This window comes from Micropterus dolomieu, linkage group LG18, assembly GCF_021292245.1.
Source record: "Micropterus dolomieu isolate WLL.071019.BEF.003 ecotype Adirondacks linkage group LG18, ASM2129224v1, whole genome shotgun sequence".
NCBI classification, from domain to species: Eukaryota; Metazoa; Chordata; class Actinopteri; order Centrarchiformes; family Centrarchidae; genus Micropterus; species Micropterus dolomieu.
The window spans coordinates 35,586,712-35,609,691 of NC_060167.1; the positions used below are offsets into that span (position 1 = coordinate 35,586,712).

The 22,980-nt window shown below is 41.1% G+C and overlaps 2 protein-coding genes across 4 annotated transcripts in view; both read right to left on the reverse strand.

The window, feature by feature from the left end:
- Positions 1–1,028, reverse strand: part of LOC123986816 (transcriptional repressor scratch 2-like) — a 2,673-nt gene extending 1,645 nt beyond the window's left edge. Inside the window, exon 1 of the mRNA XM_046075219.1 lies at positions 872–1,028. Within this exon, the coding sequence (XP_045931175.1) occupies positions 872–1,028 (157 nt within the window). The remainder of the gene's footprint in view (positions 1–871) is intronic.
- Positions 1,029–12,741: 11,713 nt separating this feature from the next.
- ube2v1 (ubiquitin-conjugating enzyme E2 variant 1) lies at positions 12,742–21,146 on the reverse strand. Of its 3 annotated transcripts, none has more exons than XM_046075239.1 (4): positions 20,778–21,146; positions 19,090–19,238; positions 16,045–16,170; positions 12,742–14,067 (listed from the first exon to the last, which is right to left on the reverse strand). In XM_046075239.1, exons 1-4 carry the CDS (start codon positions 20,797–20,799, stop codon positions 13,921–13,923), a joined length of 444 nt encoding a protein of 147 aa, XP_045931195.1. In that variant the 5' UTR covers positions 20,800–21,146; the 3' UTR covers positions 12,742–13,920. The 3 variants fall into 3 exon arrangements, with proteins under 3 accessions (XP_045931195.1, XP_045931197.1, XP_045931196.1); XM_046075241.1 differs by lacking the exon at positions 20,778–21,146 and adding an exon at positions 20,721–20,743; XM_046075240.1 differs by lacking the exon at positions 20,778–21,146 and adding an exon at positions 20,290–20,440.
- Positions 21,147–22,980: the final 1,834 nt, after the last annotated feature.

Consider the following 22,980-nt stretch of genomic DNA (forward strand, 5'->3'; position numbering starts at 1 on the left):
GGGGGGGGGGGGGGGGGGGGATCCGCTCAAAGCACACATTTCTTTGGATGTTTCTCAAAGCCAAACACACACACACACACACACCATATTGTTTGTATTGCAGGGTTGTTCTCACATCCAGCCTCCGTAGAAATCCCACGGATGAAAATCTACTGTCTGCCAATGTCCTGCTCATGTTGCACTTTATTGAATTACCTGCAGCACTCTCTATTTTCCAGTCAATACCCATCCTCTAAAAACCCTGTTCCATCACCTCTCGCTGCTCCACATATGGATTGTGTTGCTGCAATCCTACTCCCTGTGGCTATCTAGCATCCTGCAGGATCAGATGGAGAGATGAGGGGGGGGGGGGTTGATAAGAGGAGAGACTCAAGGGCAACTGCACCATCTAAGGACAACACAGTCCCATGTGGCTATCTGCTTTCTCTAGAGGTTTTTTTCCCCGTCTTTCTAGTTGGACCTGACAAAGGCTTGCAGATTTTGTGCCTAATGGCCACGTACAAGTATATCTCATAATTCATGTACACAATAGTATTAAAGCCAGAGGCTGCTGTGTGATCTGGTTTGAGTATTAAGCAGATTGAGCCAGCGTGACCTGAATACTATTTAGCATCCGCCGAGTTAGAAAACAAAAGTCCTCAGGCATATGGAAGGGGGGTGAGCGATGCCTGTGGGGGGTTTGGGGGTTTCCAAGAGCGATTAGGTAGCAGAGACAATAAGAAATATTGTTGCGTGAATCCCTATCTGTAATTTTAGATTTTCTTTTCTTCATTTTAGTATGGATCATCTCTAAATGAAGAAATCAATAGCTACTGCAGCAGAAAAAGGGATAAAAAAGTTGAAAACACAACTCAGAGAGATGTCAACTCACCATTTTCACTCAAACGCACCGCCAAGTTGGTGGCCGACTCTGTGATGGCATGTGTCACAGTGTAAGAGTCGTCCCAGTGCTGCTGGTGCTGATGGTAGTAGTTGGAAGAGGAGCAATCGTGAACCTTCGGCTGCTTCACCAAAAAAGAGCGTGGCATTTTTTTTTCCCCTGATGAAAAACTGATGCTAGGGCCTCATAGAAAAATGTGAACAAACTGATGATAAAAAAATAAAAAAGAAAAGAGCAGAAATGTACTGAGCTTCCAGGCGGCCTTCTTCAATAGGCCAGACAACGGAGGATTGAAAAAGAGGTTTACAACAAATCTGTCCTGGAAATGGTTTAAAGCCAGAGGGAATGGGAAAGACAAAAATGTAATGTAAGCAGCAGAGAGAGAGAGAGAGAGAGAGCAAGCAGAGGACAGGGAGAATGGAGAGGAAGATAGAAAGCGGTGAAGGAGAAACTGAGGCAGAGAGAGAGAGAAAGAGAGAGATGGCTGGACTAGCTGAGCTCAGCACTACTGCAGCCTTTTATATGTGGGGCACGAGCCCCAAAGATCAGGTGGTGCTTTGGAAGAGGGAGCTGCTTAGCATTAATCCATCAAACATCCCCGGGGACACACATCAAATTACCACGAGCCGTCTGTGCTTCTCCCCATGCACGCACACACACAGCAGTCAACTAACCCACATCCTCCTCCTCTTCCTTTCACCCCTCCGTCTCCCCTCTTTCAGGGAAGCAGAGCAGACAATAGTGGTGCAGAAGCACGTGGGTGACACTACACACAACATCTTGTCCTCCATTGTCTTTCAATGAAGTAGCTAACACAATTTATGCTGCCCCAAACACACACCCTTTCCTCCTAACACCAGCACCACCTCTGATATTTCATCATCATCATCCACATATCCAGCTGCCGGAGCAAGGCCTTAGTATGTCAATCAGAATATGGATTGGGTTCTATTTTTTTTAGTATCTGCATTCAGAGCCCTTCATCTGTCTCTTAGGACTGTGTAACCAAACTGTGTCTGTAGGTACAAGGATCAAAAACGTTAATTTCTTGGTGTTTACTAATTCTCAGGTGGACAGATTTTCTCCATTTTTATTAGTTTTATCCTGCGTTATTATTTATTCAAAGCTTTCACTTCCACCAGCTCCTTTATTTCAGAAATGTCTTACAATTTCTAAAAATAATGTTTTTCAAATTTTAGGTACAAGAGAAAAATTCAAACATGGTGATGTAAAAACGATATATGAGTCCTACAGAGCATGTTGGGTAGAGGTAAGAAGTAAACCCCTTGCACATTACTTACATAATTTGTTTGATTGTAACTTACAACAAATAGATAAAACTCAACCTCAAACTAGTTAAACTACTCAGTGATCACTTTTTTTATTTTTATTTATTTTAATTGGATATTGGGGTATGTATGTACTGACCTCATAACAGTTAACCAGTGAAAGCTATATGAATTGATATTCTTTATTGATAGATGAGGCATGGCACAGGGTAGTGTTTTAAATGAAGACACACTAGGGCATATGAAATGCAAATTAAATGTGCATTCACTACAAATTTGCTGTTTGAATCCCTACAGTTTTCTGACTTCAGCGTGCAGGTTTAACATTTCTATTTTTCCCTTCAATCCTCTGAATGCCCCTGGCAGTTTTATGTCTTTCTGAAGACCCTCAGCTCTCCATAGAATAAAATGGCCCCATGGTGACTTCCGGTCCGTCAGCTGTGACGGCCTGACCTCGGGTGCCTGCAGGGTCATAGGGTCAAATTCTGGTTGGCTGAAGAGACGGCAGCAGCTTAAACACAGCCTGGGCAGCTCACTCACAGATGGCCCTGCGAGGAAGCGTTCAGTATGACTGGATCATACAGAATATATAAGTTCACAGACAGATGTCGATGGTGACATGTTCTGGTATCTGGTCATATCTCGTCTGGTCTACTGTGAAAGCGACAAAAAAAGCATCCCAAAACGTCAAAAGATCTTAATGTATCCTACCAACAAGTACTGCGTATGTATCAAAGCCGGATATCTCTTCTTCCTCTGTGCCAGAGCTCTATTGTTGTTTCAAAAACTATTAAAACTCATCAATGAGCCACACATGTTCCTTCATTACTTTTCAACATTAAAACTTCTGAGTTTCTTGAGCAAGTTCCAACATTTTACTGTGGACAAGTCTCTGTTGAAAAGAGTTTATACTTCTTTTTATTGAGTCAGTTTTAACATTTGCTATGATGAGTGTGTGAAGAACAAAAACGTGTTGGTAAAATTTGTGAATGTGTGCTATAAAGTTACAGGCATAAACTGACATGATCTTTGCCACACAGAAAGCTCAGGTCATCTTATTGGACTATCCCTTCAAATAAAGAGTTTAATTTGCTTCCATCAAGCCTGAGGTTTTACTTCCCTAGAGGTGCAACAAACAGATGCATGAGGTCTTTTATTCCTACAGCTGCCTTTGTGCCTTTTTTTTAAACAAAAGGGTGAAATGTTTTGGGCTGTGACTAGCTGTGTACTTGTTTATTAGTGTAGGTATGTATATCTTGTACGTATATCTATTGTTTATAGTGCCATTTTCATTAATTACTGTCTGTCCTTTTGACTGCCGTCTGCTAGCCAAATTCCTTCTCTGGGAAAATAAAGCCTCACTCTACACTACCATGAACACACTCTGCATTTAGTTTATTTTGACTCAATCCCACAGACGCTGACCTGCTGCCCCAAATACTCAATCCACTGCTAACAGACCCCAACAAACGCACTAGTTCCTCTCATCTGAGTAACGTTTGCCAAAAACTACAATGACCTGCTGTCCTTTGAAAGCAAAACTGCCATTAATCACAACTTGGGTGTCATCTTTGTAACTCTGGCCATTGCTTGTATCAGTTACAATAACAAAGTGTACTCCTGTATTGACATTGTTAGAACCAGGTCCAGTGGTGTAAGGGACACAAGCAATTAAACAATCAGACCAAAAGTGTAGCTGGATTATCTGAACCCATTTATTTAGAGGTATGACTAGAAAAAGCCCAACCAAATTGCTACGTAATAATTCTCTTTTGACAGGAAAAGCGTGAGCGCACACACAGTTTGGTGGGTCAAAGTGGAGGCAGGAACTTGGTCTTTGGAGTTTGGGTAAGAATTTTATTTTTATCACCTTTGATTTCTCTTCCATATAAGTTTGTTTAAAACCTGTGAAATTGTCTGACCACTTGGACCTATTTGAAGCGATGATGTAGAATTGTGAAACCTCAGCCATTACTTTGGTGCACACGCTGTTTTCGTTACCAATGGCCCGAACTAAAAACATAAAACCCAAGCTGTAATAAAGTGTAAGTTTCATTTAAAAATGAAACATTATGTCTTTGGTGGGAACCAGTGACCTGAATTCCGCAGACATAGTTGGATAGTAGGGAGGTATTAAGAGATAATTGGTTTTGGCCTTTCCGTGAGTGATTTGTTGATCATGTGAAAAACCTAAAATAACTCCAGCCTCATCCTTTGCAAGCGACCTTGCCTAGAACTGTGTCAGTGTGTGCACCGCAAAGTCTTTCTTAAAACAAATAAACATGTGTGTTTAAAACCTACACACAAAGGTGGCACAACACACAGCGCTGATGTCATCGATGAACAAATTGAGCAGAGCAGAGTGATTCCCCAGGGGATCGGCATGATACCATCTAACAAAGCACAGGCTAACATGGAAAACAGAACATGGAGTATTTTGACACAAAACTGACTCCACAATTCTATCACTTTTGGGATAATATCTTCCTTAATGTCACAAAGAGAAATTACACAGGCAGAGTATTTCTGCTAGAGAAATCTGCTCATTGCTGTCCTTGTTCATGTGATACTGCTGAGTCTGATTAAATGCATGTTAAGTAGCATTGCAGGGAATGCACCCAAAGATTGTCTATCTAAGCCTGTTGAGCTGTGATAAGTGAGATAATTTGTGTTAATCACATCCAGTCATTAGAGAGCCATCTGAAAAACAAATGCAGGTCCTTTTCAGTGAGACATCTTTTCAGCACCTCCACAAAAATCTCCCACTCCGCCATCTGACAACGAGGCAGCTGCACGCCAGTGAATGAGAGTGATTGTCTCTTTTCTTTTAATCAGCACTTAGTGAGTGAGAAAAAGGAGAACGTCCCCTCAGCTCTCTGCATGTTATTTCAAGGGCTGATTGTGGTTAGCTGCAGAGCGCGACTTGCGATTTATGTTCCAACACATTTCATACTTCTTCTTTTTTTTTAACCAACCAGCTTTTTGCAGATGGTGTTAGAAATGCTCCACTGAGATTTCTCTCTCACACTTCTCTGCAGAAGCAAATAACAAAACACCTCAAGTCAATTTGGAAGTGACTGGTTAAAGTCTCACACAATTGGCCACGTCTGCACTGTGTCACCTCAAGTGGGGAGGCGGGATGAGGGGTCAGCGGAGGAGATAAGGGAAAAACTCCCAGCCGTCAGGTGAGGTGACTGACAGGGGATAGAGTGGGGATGCTGAGGAGGCCGACGGGGATGCCAAAAAAGGGGGGAGGAGGTGTTGTACAACTGCATTTTAATCTAGTCAGCCCTCAATCCCGATAAAAGGAACCTGTCCATCTCTCTCCCTTCCATTCTGGGGATCATCAATCATACGTGTCACTGGCCTCTGCTCCGGTGGATGTCAGAGTCTCTGGGGAGCAGCCAGGCGAGAGCTACACATGCTGTCCAAAATGGAAAAGCCAGCGCGATGAAAGGAAAATGTGGTGAATAAAGAGAATGATGACATGCCTGATGGCACATGAAGTTATGAGAAAGATAGTAAAACAACACGTGCATTATATTTACTGCAAATATTTCTAAATTGTAAACTCATGAAAAACATTGCTAATGTGCTGAAAATCTTTAAAGTAATGACTCAACATACTGGGAAATAGCTTTCTCATAGAGTGAGGGGAGACGTAGTTAGCCTACCTTAGCATAATGAGCAAAGGGAGATAAGCAATCCTGGTTCTGCCCAAAGTAAAACAAATAAGCCTACCAGCACCTTTAAAGCTCAATAATTACGATGTTGTATCACATTTGTGGGCAGAAATGTATACTCAACAATTTGTTTAGGGAGCTTCTCAATGTCAACTTCTAGTATAGGCAGCGTGTAGCGAAGGGCACACACCAGTCACCCTACCTCTACAGGGTACCAATCATGACCGCAATGCCAAAGTGCCAGGCTCGTTGGTGTGGCTGTCCAAGCGCATTCTCAACCGTAGTGAGGGTACACCCAGACAACAGGGCTGACTTTCTTAAATTCAGTGGAGGAGGAGAGAGTAAGGATAAAGACCTGTTTGGACTTTTTCACTTACCTCTCTTAGTAAGCAGCAAATAATACTAAATCTATCTGCATGGCCGGACACCATCATTTTTTTGTCTTGTGCCCATTAACAGGAGTTCTTTCTGTACAAGGACATTGTCATGGCATGTTGAGAGCATTTCTGTGGAAAGCTTCTGTCCTCGGCTGAAGATCATACAGCACACCTTAGTGAAATAAGCAAATTAATCGTCTCACAGTCCCTGTCCTGGTGTCCTTGGCACCTATTGACAGAGACCTCCACAGAGCCCGCATGAATTCTTTTCCCCTGGACACTCGCTTTGGACTTGCTGAGCATGTTTCTGGCCTGGGGCCTACATCGCCCCTCCATTACTGTTCAATACACAATCAACTGATGGTGTCAGTGGGGGTGACATTGTCTCTACAAGTGTCATTCGCCGGCCTTGAGAGCACTTACACTAAATGGCTCTTTGCCAAATAGCCCTTCAGCACTAGCCAGTTCAATTGCACTGTCAAAAGGAGAATTACCTGCTACGGGGCCCCAAATGGGAGCTCTTGCTTGATAAAGGACACCAGGAATCATTTAGGCTAATGTCTCTGCATTAAAGGAGCTAGGAGTGAGGAATCAAGGCTGAACTGCCACATCTGCATGAACAAGGGATGGAGTAAGCATTGTAGATTTGTCTTAATTGAGAGGCACGTGGCAAGAGAGTGTGTGTGTGTGTGTGGGGGGGGGTTCAGCAGGCTCCAGCTGTAAAGCTATAGCAACAGACGGCCTGCTTCTTGTTGGAAGAGGTGGGTTGAGGGGGGCGCTCACTAGAAAAAGTGAGGTGGGGAGGGAGTGGAGGTGGGGGCCTCTCACCCTCACACACCCTTTGTCTCCTCGCCATCTGCTGGGATTTGGTTGTGTGGGTGAGTGTGTGTGTGAGGAGGGGAGGTGTAGGTTGTAGGGTTAGACGGGGGGGGGGGGGGGGGGGGGGGGGGGGGGGGGGGGGGGGTGTACATTCCGTCACCTTACAACCATCTACGCTGCAGAGCCACGCTGGGCCAGGCCAAGGCAGGCCAGGCCACAGGAGGCTGCAAGCGCTCTGTCACACAGGGAGAGAAATTTACAGCTCCAGTGACCCCACTCAGAGGACTCTCCATTTCCCAAACACTCACTCTGGTTTATTGCTCATTTTGTTAAAGAGTAGAACGCTACGGAAGGTTATTAATAACAACACTACTGAGGAACCTGCCAGATTTCAGTGAGCATAAAGGGAGGGACAGATTTTAAGTACAAAACAAGAACACAAAATCCTCACTGTTCACCCAGAGTTAAATGTGCTTCCAGTGTTTTCTCCAGTGGATTCTGAGCATGTGACATGTGACATAGTTTTAGGCTAGCATGGTCAACATTTGATTTATATACTACTAAATGGTCTTGTCAAACTTGAATACTGACTGGATTAGGTTTAATGTTTATATTTTTCCAGCACAGGAACTGTTACATTCTTGCACAACACAAAAGTAGCAGTGAGGAGGTCAGGGCCGATGGTGGGAACGCAACACGCAGGGCATCCTCCATCCTGTCTGGTTAGGTTTAGACCTCTACAACACTTTGGTTAATGTTTGGTACCCACTGTGCTTTTGGTTAAATATTGGAGAAAAAAAAACGTCCTGTCTTGTGCCTGATTTTTCTGAACCTTACCCAAGTGCTCCGAGTTCAGAACCACTAAAACAAATGACGCATGTTAAAAGTGAATGTTTCACAGATTTGTTTAGTATCAGCAACTTTGCCAGGAGATTAATTGAAAACATTTTCCTTGATAAGAAACGTCCTATCCTGGCGGCATTGCATTTCTTTCTAAATGTATTTGCTGTTGCAGATTAGTAGTCATTTTGAGGAAACAGAGTGGCCACAGGACATGTAGGGTCAGTTTAAAGCTTACCTTTCTGCACGTTCTCACCCTCCATGGCAATAAGATGAATGATAAATTACTTCAATTCAAACACCATAAAGATGGAAGATTCATGTCAACTGCATTATTATGGTAACAGTGTTGCTGCAAACAGAAAGAACGCTTGCTGAGTTTCTCATCTTAATGACATGTTCACATTATAACGATCTTTAACGGTCTTTATCACGTTTACTACATAGTATTTATGTCATAATGATTGACATTATTAAACTGTTTACCAAATCATTCAGTTTTAACAAAACACTTGTTGTTTATTCTTGTTATAACAACATATTATACCATATTATACTTTCATGTTATTACACAGCACCAGCGTATCTTGTGTCTCATTATAACAACATAGTTCCTTTTTATTGGTGGCTGGCATCAATATCCAAAAATATGGCAATGTGCAAAATCTCAACCAATGTTCACCTCATCTTGGAGCTTTTTTCTCTTCTTCGCTGCCTTCGATGGATCTTCTTCTGTATTACATGTCTTGCAGAAGGTTGTGGTGAAGACTGCAGCTTATCTCAAAAGTGAAAATATGTGCCAGCCAGCAGGGTACTGTTTCTCACGGAGCCCCTGAAGTCCCATAAGATCATTTTTTATCTTAACATATCTTTTTCTATATATGTCAATTTCAATGTGGTGAAAAACACACCAATTGCTGTGTGGAACACTGGTTTGAACAGATTATACTGGCAGACAGAAAGTATAATGTGCTAATGAGACAGTCTAAACATGTAATCCTTAACATCTGATACCACTCCACATTCCAGGTGACATACAACTACAATACTCTATTTTAAAAATGAAGTTCCTTTTGTGGGCTAACAACACTGATTACATTCATAACTCTCTCCTGCCATCTCTAACTGGTTCTGCTCTTACAAATCTGTAATGCTGTCGCATGGGTACTTGATAAACGTTCAAATCTGTTTTGTACTTGCTCAGCAGTTTTGATCTTCAAAGGCAAAAAAGAAATAGTTAGGTCTTCATGAAAATGAATGCAGTATACGTCATCATCAGCTGAGCTGGTCAGACTGGGTTAGCAGCTTGTCACACAAGCCTACACCAGTGTTAAAGCCGCCTGACATGCTAGACTGAAAGCAGCACAAGAAATAAAATCACCCTTGTTGCTATATTCCAGGGAGTAAAGGCATATTTCACCATGGAGATCTTTTTCAGTTTGTTGAAAGTGTGTCAAAAGATATAATAAAACCAATAAAGTCTTCAAAAGTAAGCTCCACTTGTTGCTGTAGTTACTGTGCACTTACTGTACACATACAGAAATAAAGGCATAATATCTACAACAAATAAGGAACATAAATAAGGAAAATAAAATAAAAAAATTCACTGTGGCCCATAGTGTCTGTATAAAAATTCTTTGTTTAATTTAAAAGCTACATTTTTCTTTTCAGTCCATTAATGTGAGTATTAAAACCATGTGCTCACCATAAAAAATGCAAATCAACACTGAGGAAAAATCTGTCTCATTTAGCTAATTGGCAGGCTCGGCATGGGTCTGTGTTTGTGTGTGTGTGTCTGTGAGGAGAAAGTGGTATTGACCCCGCGAGCAGATGGGCTCCTCTACACTGCTCTGCTCAGTCCTCAACACACACTGGGTCATGCAGGAGAATGGATGTGGGAGTGTGTGTGTGTCACTGACCATCTGACACCTCCCACAACTGGTCTTCACTCCCCCTGTGCTTTCCACGTGAATGTAACAAATGGAGTGCAATCCGGCCAATGGAGTTAATTATCAAGATGGTGTGTAAATACAGATTTCCATATGATAATCAGGGATGTTGAAGGTTGGCAAAAGTAGGCAAATTCTTTTTTTTTTACTTACTGATTATCTTACAGTGAGTACAGCGCTGAGATGTGTCCACTCACTAAAAATTACAAACAATTAAGACGAAGTATAAATGTCAGTCAGCCTAAAATGCAAAGAAATCTTCCTTTAGATTAACCTTTCTTGTCACGTCCGCTTCACTTAGCTGATTCCATACATTTTTCCTCCAAGCTGTCAAAGGTGGAGATAAGGGCAGAGGAACACATTCTGACATGAAACCTGTTTTACGATTGCGTTGCATTCTTGTCTGGGTGACAACTGGCGTTACTGGCTCTTTGTTATGACCTTTACTCTGACTCATGTTGAACACTAGTGCAAAATGATGGCTCAGAGAAGTTTGCCTTGTCCCTTATCCAGCTAACCATGGTAATACGTAAACTCACCAGATCATTTTTACAGTGCCACTAAAGACATAATGTGTTTTAATTGTTGACTTGTGGGAACAATGTATTGCTGTATTTGTATGGCATGGGAACAGGATTTGTTTGATACTGATGGCCTGTCCAGGGAGTACCTCACCTCTCATCCAGTGTGTGCTGGTTTAGGCTCCAGCCCCCCGTGACCTTTAAAAGGAGAAGCAGGTGTAGAAATCGGATGGAAAGATGGAAGGATGGATGAAACAAGATCCATATTTTGTGTTAAGAAGTTATTGTGTGGGAAAAAGATCTGTATACCATATTCATAAACAGGGTTGTTATCCTGAGGGAACAAGATATTACATTGTGGCTAAAGTATCCATACATATGTGTGTAAACCGGTTTTCAAGATGTTATATACCTACATCCCTACACATGTGTGTATACACAACTTGTAGGCACTCTATGGATTTTGTTCCAGCAAGAAAATAACTCGTTTCCACAGAAATGTTGTTCACTCAGGTTTACAAAAAATATTTTGGGATTTGAGGGACAATGCCATCAAAAAGTATTTTGGGATGGACCCTCCTTTATTGCCAGTGTAATTATCGTGTCAGCAAAACACAGAATTTCGTGTAGATCCTCCCATCAATTTAGGAGTCTCTTTGAATACTCTTAAATTGTAATGTAACTCAATAAAAGCTAGAATGGTTTACATAAGGGAACCACTGTTTTGCTTCGCTTTTATAAATCAGCTTGTTAGCCACTGTGTCAGATGGGCCCATGGACGAATGGCAGTTGTTCACATACAATTATGCTGATTGAGTGGCACACCATGTTGTCTTCTTTTTCACTCTTTGGTGCAGCCGGGCTGCTGGAGAGCTTTTCCATCACAGCAGATACGATTAAATTGATTGAGGGCTTGTCCATTTATTTTTGCCTACCCCCCACCCCACACACACACACACACTGACCATCCTGTTTAGCTGACATGTTTGGCAGTAAGACGACTTGTGGAAGTGGAAGTCTGAAAGGGTTCACTTCTCGCTGACAAAAAAATCGGTTCAAAATCAGATTTGGATATTTATCATTATTGGAGAAGCTCATTCAATCTAACCCCATCGAGCATTTTTCGTTAAATCAAATGCACATACAGTATTTAACTCATTTTAGAATCAATAAGGCATCATCCACTGTCAGATGAATTATTTTGCCCCTATATGAATTCAGGACTTTGTTTAGTTGTATACATTGCATCTAGCGGATTGATTCTCCCCGGAAGTCCTTAAGAGCTTCTGTTTATGGTATACGAGGGGGTGAAGGGCACCCAGCTGTATCACCCACTGATTGATTCACCAATCTTTTCTTCCCCAAGCTCAGGTCACGTGCCACTTTGTTCCCTGCAGCAGAGAAGATGCAAATTGAACCAACAACAGCTGTTGAATGAGATGCTGTGTCTGGTTACGCTTAAAGAAGCATCTTGCTGTCAGCCCAGTAAGACGGACGAGAAGTGCTGTATCTCTAGTTAAGCTCCACAGCTTACTTTGTCCATTGATACTTCTCCAGTGTGATGGAGGAGACGGTTTTGTTCTGCTGGTTGCTCTGGTTTCTCTCATTTAGGCTTGTTTGAATGTCCATCCCATACGCACAATTATTTTGTTGTATGTTTGTTTATATGCCATTCTGTATATGAAATGTTAAAACAATAACCTCCCATTTCAAGTCACCACTGTCAGGTTTGTTTAAGCAACAAATACTCGAAAGGTGGCATGGTGGTAAAACCACAAATGTCAGTTTACTTGTCATGAGGACCACACTTCAGCTTGTGTCCTATGTGGCTTTGGAGGAGCTATATCTGAAAAAATAACTCATCGGAATAGAGAATAGGGCAGAGTTTGAAAGACGCCATGCCAAGGGGGGAGTCTGATAGATTTCCTATTATGACGAAAGGAGCAAAAATGCAGGCATCCAAGTCTCAGCCTGCTACTTCAATTTGACCATTCTTTTTTAAATCTGTCCTTTAAGTCCCCAACTTTATGAAGTGCAATACTATATTGCTCAAGTACCCTTTAAGTTGGTTAAAACAACAAAAGCTGTTTTAGCTTCAGATAAACTTCGGAACAAATATTCCCCAAAAAACAATGACGAAGGAATTATTACAGCAAACCCTATTTTAATGTTGATATAGGCACCTGACTAACCTGAAGACAGACTTGAAAATCTGTCTACCCTAAGAAGGTGAGCTACTTAAGATGGCTACTAACTACAGTTGCTTACTTTGTCACAAGCAACCAAAATATGTGAGCAGTTAACTATGCCAGGTACAAACCCATGAAGTGATTTATGTAGCCATATTTTAAAGTTTGCCTGAGAGAGTCATGACACAAATGCGTGCAAAAGTAATAACGTTTAATTCAAATAAAACCATGCAACAGGTCACCGTCATCCTGATTAGATTCAACCCGTTATAAAATAAACATCCAAAGCCGTACATTGCGTTCAGTGGGCATTCACTGTTTGAGAGAATAGGCGACTCCTTGGAGGATACTCAGGTCAGCCCAGACTGAAGAAACCAACACAAGAAACCAAAAACAAATCACAGCTCCTCCTGCTCAGCACAGGCCACAGTACAGTGGTGATCCCGAAAAGGTTCCAAGCATACAAACTTTATGTTCTCCGGAGACAGATAGCACAAGGACCTGTACCCACACCCCCCACCTTACATCCCTCCCACTGGCTGCTAATAATCAATCACTATCACAAAGCGCTATGAACCATATGGCACACAGAAGAAGTCTGAGAACATGAGTGATGAGCACGCACTGCCCTGTTAATACATACTCTGCTGAATGTCTAATAGCAGTTGATCCCATGTACCAGACATGCACTGGTTTAAGGAAGGCCCGTCTAATTCACATCGTCGGGATTGCGGAAGCTAGGGAATTTGAGACTAACAGGGCCTGGGAGACCAAGCAAAGCATTATTTGGGGTAATTTTTTGTCTCTTTGAGCATACATTCGGCATACTGCAAGATATTGAGGTTTGTTGTTTTAAAAAAAACAACTGAAAGATCAGAATATTTAAGATATCTGTCAGGCAGGGTTACAGAAATATATTGTTGTGAGTTGATTCGAATCCCTCACCAAAATACCCATATAACAGGGACTAACTATCACCACTTGTGAAGATTCCAGCACACAAAACAAAATTGGTACACTCAATCAGGTCATTTGTCATTTTACAATCTGGATGTAGAACACAAAGATGATAAAAAAAATTAAAAAACATTAGTAGATGTACAGTATTCTTGTTTTGTAATATCTGATTTGCACCGTGTACTTTAATGGATGACTGGGCAATGGGTGAGGAGGTCAGGTTCACCTGCCCATTCCTCCCTGTCCAATGGGAGGCTCCCGAGGTAGGAAGTGGGAGTCGAGAGTCTCATAGTATGATGGTTGTGTAGTTTAAAAGTGGTAGAGTCAGTCGGTCAAGTGTTTAAGATGCTGTGTATGTATGTGTATGCCTCTGTGTGGGTTTGTGTGTATGTCAGGGAGGGGTGGCAGCAGGAGCCTCAGTTACTGTACACCTGGCCTTCGGGTGGCTGGGAAAGCCTGTTGTTCTCTTTCATCATCATGTGCTGTCTGAGCTCCTGCAGCACCATCCGGATGTTGTATGAGTTTTTCCATCTGGACAGCGCTGACACTGCCTTTATGTCCACCTGAAGGGAGAAGATGGGGCGGGTTTATTAAGGCCTCAATGAGAAACCTATTGTGCAGCCTGGCATTAAGATAAATATGGAAATATGCAGTTGGGGCACAAAGATAGCAATTCAATTATTTTATGAGCTTTTAAAATCAAAATACACACAGAAATGTAAAAATGTCACTTTAGGAGAAGTCCTAGTGGTAAGATAAGACACTTTGTAAATATGGCCCCTGAATCTTAATCAAATAGTTAAATACCTTGAGATTCCCAGCACTAGTAGCTATTTCTTTACCACCTGCTTGTATTTAGACAATTTGGCAAGTGAATAAGGAGGACTGCTTACAATCACGATGTCTGCTCAATGTCGTGATGTCTGTCAGCCATCGCCGATGGCATCGTCTATCAGCCCAACCCTATCTGGTAACTTTTTTCATTTTTAACTGCAGGACCATACCTAAATACAATGGCTGGTCAAAGCCATTCTATATGGCATATGGTTAAATGATGCCAAACTGTGTTTTAGTTTTCTATAGAAAACAAAACATAATATATCAAATAAGCTATGTTAAGGACACATGCCACATGAACTATGAAGCTGATGTAAATGACTACTGAAGCCAGGGCTTGGTACCAAACTTCAATAATTGTATGGCACCAACCGAATTGCTTTGATACGGCTGAATATGTCGAAAGCTGAAATAACTTGTCATTCAGTACCAGATTTCAATACGTAAGGAGTAAATCTCATCAGCTTCAGTGAGCCAATAAGCCTCCTCACAGCTGCTTATCTACACAGATAAGTGCCGCCTATATCTGCTCGTTGGTATCAAAAAAAATCATTCAGGAAACAGTATTCTACAACTAAAAGCTATGATCCACATAATGCATTGGTCTAATACATACCAGGGTTTTTCCTACATAGAGAAATTTTTGGCACCCTCCAAAGATGTTCTAGCGAGCGCCAAAGGAAAATCACCAGCACCAAAATGATCAAATGTTATATTATTTTTTTTTTTAAATAGCATTTCAGAGCCTCTCCGAATGTTTTTTAAAAGCCATTTATCAAACAACTGTTGATCAAGCAGAACATAAACTTTAACATGACTGTCTTGACTTCCAGCAGTCATCTCTCCTCTCAACCACAGACACTATATGTTACACATACACCACTGGATTTATAAATCAGCTGCTGCGTTAGTTTGACTGCGCTTGAACGCTCCACTATGAAGCTCGCGCTGATGGGAGAGATGACTCCTGTTATTTCTTATTATATAACAGCCGTTTGTGTTTGAAGTGTGCCGGTATTCACCGGTGCTGTCAATTTTACATTTTACTCTTTGGCGTACTGGCACGGGGCTCTCCTCTGCCCTCTCCAGATCAGGTTTTCTGGGCACTGTGTGAACAGACCAGTCCACAGCCTGGAGTAGGCGTGACATTAAAAAAAAAGGTTGATGCGCTACAGCAAAGATTAGAAATGTTGAACTTGTTGTTCTCTATGCACGTTTTTTATTACTGTCAAGTTAATACTTTGCACAGACAAATAAGACACTAACCACCATGTAGAGCATTTTTCATACACAACACACAAACATTAGCACTAATCAAAACTTAACCACCACTGTGGTTAAGTTTTGATTAGTGCTATGTCAGTAAATATCAGTAAAATGGTTTTATTTGCGAAAAAGCTGAATCTCAACTAATAAACTATCTGTAGGCAGATTATCCACATAAAGTGTAACCTGTAAACATATTATTATTCTAACATTATTCTTTACTTTTATGCCTTTACTCCTCCAGGTTGTTGATATATTTTGTTTATCAAATGTCAGAAATGACAAAAAATGGATAGATTTCGGTCATACGGTACTGATCGTGCTTACTGTCATGCAAAGCCAGGAAAAAACCTGCATACCAATGGACTTGAAATGAATAATCTAACTTAGAATGTTAATCAAACAAGCCAAAATGGATATGAAATGTGTATACTCACCACACCATTTAAACTGTGTACGCCACTCAGGTTGATCTTGTTCACAAAGCGGACAAGAGGAGGATGCTCCGGGTATCTGAGGCCACATTCTATTTTTAGACTGTATATCCTGCCTTCATAGACAGTCTGCAATTAAAGAAAGAATGACAGGTTAGCTAGTATAGGCAATGTCCTGGTGTGTGGTGTCCATTCATGTGTTTCCATTAATTAACCACATTTGCTGATTGAGCTTGACAGTGCATTCTTGACCTTAGAACAGAAGTTGACAAAACATTCTCCACTCAAGGTCCCCCTACTTGCTTGTTCATCTATGGTTTCAGGACAAACAGACCAAATGTTATCTGCTGATAAGAACCATGTGATTAATGCGTTTCATTACATGTTTAACAAAGCTTGAGTAAGTGAGGGCATCTTATCAATTATGAACTCTTAGGACTGTGGTTAGGTGAGGAGATGTACAAGTCTCCAATTTGATTACAGCTTACTGCAGTGTGTAACAACATCAACATGTCACAACATCAGTAATCCTACCGCTGGGGTAGTGTGCGTGTCAGTTTGCGACAGGTAACACTGACAACTGCAGCACCTGTGTCAACAGTAAGGCTGATTGTAGTGTTGCTGCACAGAAATAGCAGAGTGCATTGAACATAAGATGCTGGTCCTTAGATAGAGCTGCAAGTCCTCTAGTCACTTAAGGACTCATACCCTAACTTACTGCCAATGCAACCATCCTACCAACATCTTTATATGATGTCAAATGTGCTCCTATACCACAGTGTTAAAAGAACAAGACTGCTACTTCAAACATACACACTAACTAGTGCATGCATGTAAGTGTCTTTACTTCTAAACCACACAAGAAAGTACTACATCATAACTATCTAGCGGGTACGCTGAACCAAAAAAGTGCCACCACAGGAAGCTCTTAGGAAAACATGCTCCTTCCACCTCCTAGCTTTTAGCAACCAGCTACAGAAACTACACAAACTCAAACCCATCCAGCTCCTCAGAGTGCATTCACTATGTAACCATACTGTAGACATTCAAGGGAAGTTAAGCTCAGGAATTTTAGACATTTTGCCCAGTTACAACATACCTTTTAATAGTGAAGTTAAATAAAATAGTGAAACAACACATAAAAAGCTATAGGTGTAGGTACCAGATGTGCTCAGGTGGACAGATCTGCTCGGGGTCCTGCGCCTGCTGGTAACGTCACATAACGCGATTGGCTGTATGTTTGTATGATGACGTGGCAGACGGTGATTGGCTGTATGTCATAGTGTCTACGGATATAGTTTTCAGTGAATTAATGTTATGACGCAAACGTTAACTGTCGATCAGTTAAGCTAATGTGTGCGTACATTGTTGCCATATTGCCAAAGCAAATAAAATAAATAGAGACCCCGAGCAGAACTGATACCTACATTTAGAAATGGGGCACAATGTAGAGTAGCTTAGCTACCGTTAGCTGAACTTGATCGACAGCTAACAGGCGCAGGACCCCGAGCAGATCTGACTACCCGAGCACATCTGGTACCTACAACGGCATGTTTTGGTTAGTATGTTTATTTAAATGAATTGTAACCGTGAACTGTATTCAGCAGCGCACTCTTAATTATCATATGTCCAGATCGTTCACCAGCATCCTATTAAATAGGAATTCAGTAAAATTACAACCCTCTGCATGCACAGTGCATTCTGCAAACATCACTGATGTCTGAGCCAAAGGACTACATTCTTTCAGGTACGTACCAATTACATTAATCGAGTGAATATACTTTAGATTTTTTATGATATATTTCAACCAGCAGATCGTAGCCTAAAGCAAAGTACACAGTTACTTGTTAACACCTTGTGCTAGTTTTAGCGGGCTACCTGTTACCATATGGGATGTAGCTTGACTGAACATACTAATGGAGTAGTTGTGATTCATCTTTTTCCATTCTTTCTTTATTGTAAAACATTTCTTTTATGCATTATATGCTCCTTTTAAACATTTAAAGTTTGCACACAGCTCATATTTGTTGTTGTTCAATAGGAATTCAATACAATGTTAAATGAGTCAACTCACTGAATTAAAGTTCAGCTAAAGTGTTGATTTATTTTATTTTTTAAGTATATTAAGTAAAGGTGTTGTTTACCTTAATGATTTGTGGAATGTTCAACTAAACTGCAAAATGTTTGTATGCTGCTCTTCATCTAACTACTTCACCACTTCTATATCTTGATGTTTATATCAATTAATTGGAGCACAAGCTAAGTAGGTTAAGACTATGGCAGTTAACGTTGGAGAAACTAGCAAGACACAGCTACATTTTAAGTGCATCTGAAAAATACCACCCCCTCCCTTCAAAGCCACCCCCAAAATACATGTTCATGCGCAGTGAGTTCACGGGCAGAGTGAACACAGGTAGGCCAGGATTACATCCCAATTTGCAGTCCAGATATAAAGAGAATTTCGACAGATATATAAAAAAATGCTTCTGAAATAAACTGCCAACAGAAGCCTCAGAGTGAGTTATGCCTGAATGATTTTGATGAGTTTTAAACACATGGTCAAAGAGCTTCATTAAAAGTCTTCTACACTATTACTGCTGTAATATCATCATTGGCTGACAGAGATTCAGCATCATACCTGCAACCTCATGTACCACATGCATTCAATGTGAGAGTGCCTCGCTACCATGCAAGTGCAGCACCCACACGGCCAAATAAAACACAGCCTCTCTTTACCATGTTGCTGGCATTTTCTTGTCTTTCGGGACAGGCCGCTGATTCAGGTCAGCACATGTCCCCTTCAAGTACTGGTTTTAAATGGAGTGAGAGCTCATTAGGAACAAACTGCACCAGTTAATGTTTGGAACTTTTAACTGTAACAACAAATTTGAACAATCCTTGTATGTGCTACATGGTTCCTTTTGTCTTGCAAGGACACTTGTCCAAAACAAATTTTTCAATTCAGTGCAATACTGGAATCCTGATGGCCAACTGAAGAGAAGAGCACTATGATGTATGAAAGTGTTGTAGGCCCCGGGGCCGGCTCACCTTGGCGGGGCCAATGATCATGCCATTCCAGTGAGTTAGCGTCATGTCATCATCATCTGCGAGGCCCCAGCTCACTGTACCGTCTCCACCTCCCTTTTGGCCTTCCTCCAGTTCCTCCAGCAGCCGAAAGCTGCGGGGAACAACAACGCCTTCACGCACACACAGAAAAATGGATAATTTAATGAATTCTGTCCAATCACATGCTGGGAGAAAACTCAGTAGTTATATCATACTAAATGAGTTCCCTGAACAGAAGATGCTGACCAAAAGCTAGAATAACACAAAAGGTCTGTAGAAAAATGAATAAAACAAACCATCCCTCTAGTATCACTTACAAACTGATAATATCAATGTCAGTGCCCTCTACTTGTTGGGTAAGATTATTAACAATTGTTTTGTTAGTTAATCAAAATGTTTAGTGCTCTTGATGAAAAAGTTGATGTGCATTGTTAAAACCTGGCTTTTAACTCGGCTTCTAAACTGCCGCAGGTTTGGTGACTTTACATCCTCAGGCATAACCTATGGAAGACCTTCTGTCCTGTACAGTCACTTTCTGGCATACATGTTGAATAGTATTATAACTAAATAGATAGCCTTAGTACTAATATGTTTAAATTTTGAATTACTATAAAATGATGTTCTTTGACTACCGGTTCACAGCGCAATAAAAAAAATAACCACTGAATCTCAGCATGTCTGTAGAAAAGTAGTAATGGCAGGAGGGCGTTGAGTGTCAACAACACAGATCACTGTGTGGTGACCTATGGATAGCTGTAACACCTTGATGGCCACACACACATGCTGTGAACATCATGAAGTTTACACTACACCACACAATTTGAATAATCAGTACCACTAAATTGGGTGTACACTCATTATCACATTTTTGAGTGTGCCAATTTCAAGAGGCTATGTAGAGAGCCTTCATTTATGGCAACAGTGGCTTCCTCAGTCAGAGAGCATACGGGAAGTTATTAGCTTTGGGGTAGCCATGGGTGATCCCGGCAGTGCCTTCGATAGACAGACTGAACTGCGTAGACATCCAAGGGTGCGAAACTACGTTCGTTGCAATGCTGGCTGTTAAGGAGCTGCCTACTTGACTATTATCTGTAAAAACATACTGATAAATACATTCATAATACCTACATACGCAGCTAGACGATGTTTTCAAGTTGGCAAACGCAGCGCTGAGTAAAATACCTTGTGTTCAGTTTCTATTGACGAGCTACTTTTCGTCATTTCTTCCGGTGTTGTACGACTGCAGTTGCTGAACAAGGCTAACGTTAACGCAAACAACTTATGTACCCATCAAGCTAGTCACGGGCGTCGCCGCCTTGCGAACGGAGTAACCCAACAATGCCCCAGACAAATGCGATTTATGATGTGGACCTCGTCCTAATGTAGCATTTCTCTGACTGGCAAGCTTCACAATATAAACGCTACATCAAAGTTGTTGCAGATTGGATGTTGCTCAATGGCTGTGAGCAAGCTGCTAGCCAAGCTAGCTAGCAGCGTAAAATTCCAGCCTTTTCTGTAGCACAGAGCGCTGTTACAGTCAACACTTCACAGCAGCTGGAATCTCGGAATTGTAAAACTATCACGCAGCCAACGTAGTATGTTGGAAGTTGTACCTCTTAAGCAAAATTACCGAAAAGATATAGTCTGAACTGTAGAGAAACTCGGCCTACCTGATCCGGCGGCGGCCGCCATCTTTGTCACTGCTTTACGGAAGCACGCACGTCCGGTGTTCACATGCGCTTGTCCGCCGTAAGAAAGTAATAATGTAAAAACTACTACATGTTTTCACTTCACGTGCTTCATGTAATTGTTTAGTTATTGGATATGCTTTTAAAGGTGTAGATCTTCATGCACTGACCCTCTCCTTATCCATTCATTCCATCAAATCCACCAAACGTTATCAGGACGAAGTGCAGCCGTTGGTGTTGCATTTGCTCTGCAGTATTTTGAAGAACCATCAGTGGGGTTCAAGAAAGGGAGAACATAGTAGAAGCTGAAATGTGATTTGATTTTGACTTTGTGTCATAGTTTCCTTCAACATGAGCATGGACAGCAGTGGAACAGCCTAGAACACGCTGACGGATGTGGTTATAGGAAGTACCGGTTCGCCATCTACAGGACAATAAGGGTAGTGTCAGATTAAAGGACAGATGCAAATTTATAAAGTCATAAACTGGCAGGTGCTCATGTTAGCACTGTCCTTGTGTTCATGGCCAGGCTAGACAAATTTTACCTATGCTTTAACTTATAGGCTACCTCACACATCAGCCAAACACAAGTTAAAAATTGTTGACAAGAGAATATTTTGGCAATGTGGGCAGAGGAATAAATACATTCAGTTTTATAAATTACTTTTTGTCTCTTAGTCTCTTTCTACAAATGTCTTTATCAATGACGTAAATGTTTTTGTTCAGCGTCAAAGGTAATTTCTTGTACTTGGAAGTTGACAAAACAGTCTCACCTCCGTTTAGTAGCTGTGGTGTATATCATACTGTATGATTTTTTGTGTGACTGTATTTCATCTTTCATTCATGGCTACTTTGAAGCTCAATTTATGAGCCAGCGTAAAAACTGTTCCATCTACTTATGAATTGTGTGGGATTATTTCTCAATTATATGTCGATTATATGTCCTTGTTTTGATCTGTTTTTTGTTTTGTTTTTTGACATATATACATATAATTGATTATTGGATTTGTTAACTTGTGTAGTGTACGTTTTCTCCAAAACACTTAAGGGAAACTGATTTTCCTCTGTATGTGATATTTTAATAGTAGAAAATGGTTAGAAATTCATCTGTATAAAGATTTTTTAAAAATGTGTTGATTGTCTGATGGCTTCCGTGATTTCTGAAGAACACCTAAACCCTGTAAGTCCCACCATATAGATTTTTTGATGACAGACAGTTTGACTTGTCATAGCAGGAAAAGCACATGTGTAATTAATAAAATTAACATTTTTTTCTGTTCTGTTTGGTGGTTTTGGTGCCACCACAGTGAGACAGCATTCTGGAATACAGCGTTTATGGATTTTATGTATGTTACCTGTATTAGTTACACCTGTGATTTTCTTGCAGATTCATAATTTCTGCTGTGAAAATAAAGCCTATTTCAAACAGGCAGTTTTACTGATTTATCTGGATAACTGTGCGGAATAAAACTCATGTCTGAAACATTGGACCAATATCTGATTCATGACATTTCTGGGTTTTACTAGGCAAAGTTAGCCAGATAACTCAGTAGACCTTCTTGGAACCGATTATTACATTATTCATAATATTGATTAATTATGCTGATTTGCTGACTATGGCTACTTCTATGTCAGTGTCGTCAAGTGTACAAGTGTCAAACAAAAACATCTGGTATTATCTTCCAGTGTGTTGCGGGCAGTTCTTTCTCACAGTTTTTCCTCAGGGGTGCTGCTACCAATCCCCTTGACAAATACAGCTCTGGCAAAATAAGTATCTATACAACATGGCATGTTTCTAGGACCCTTGAATCATTCATCACCTCTAAACGGAGACTGGGACTACGTCAAATTATAACTAATTAAAAATAATAATAATAATAATTTATAGCAGGTCATTGCTTTTAAGTTTTTCCCCAAAATGTCATCCATGAACCTTCAATGAAAAGTGAAAGAAAGGGTTTTGTAATGTGTTTGATGTACATCTGAATTTTTATTCTCACCAGTGACATATTAAAGTGCATCAGAGCTGAAGCTGGAGAGCCCGTCACTGTGTTTGGGTACGTATGTGACAATGAGCATACTGGGAGGGGGGGGGGTTGCCCTCTGACCCACTCCTACCCACACTTCCCCCAGCCATCCATCGCCTACTAGCCAGCCTCCCCCCCCCCCCCCCCCCCCCCCCCCC

Coding starts and splice junctions, on each gene's coding strand:
- ube2v1 (XM_046075239.1), bottom strand. CDS start 20,799: ATGGCGGCCGCCGCCGGATCAG. Junction 19,239..20,777: donor GGCGGCCGCCGCCGGATCAG/GTAGGCCGAGTT, acceptor GTGTGCGTGAAG/GCGTTGTTGTTCCCCGCAGC. Junction 14,068..16,044: donor TACACAGTTTAAATGGTGTG/GTGAGTATACAC, acceptor TTCTCCCTTCAG/GTGGACATAAAGGCAGTGTC.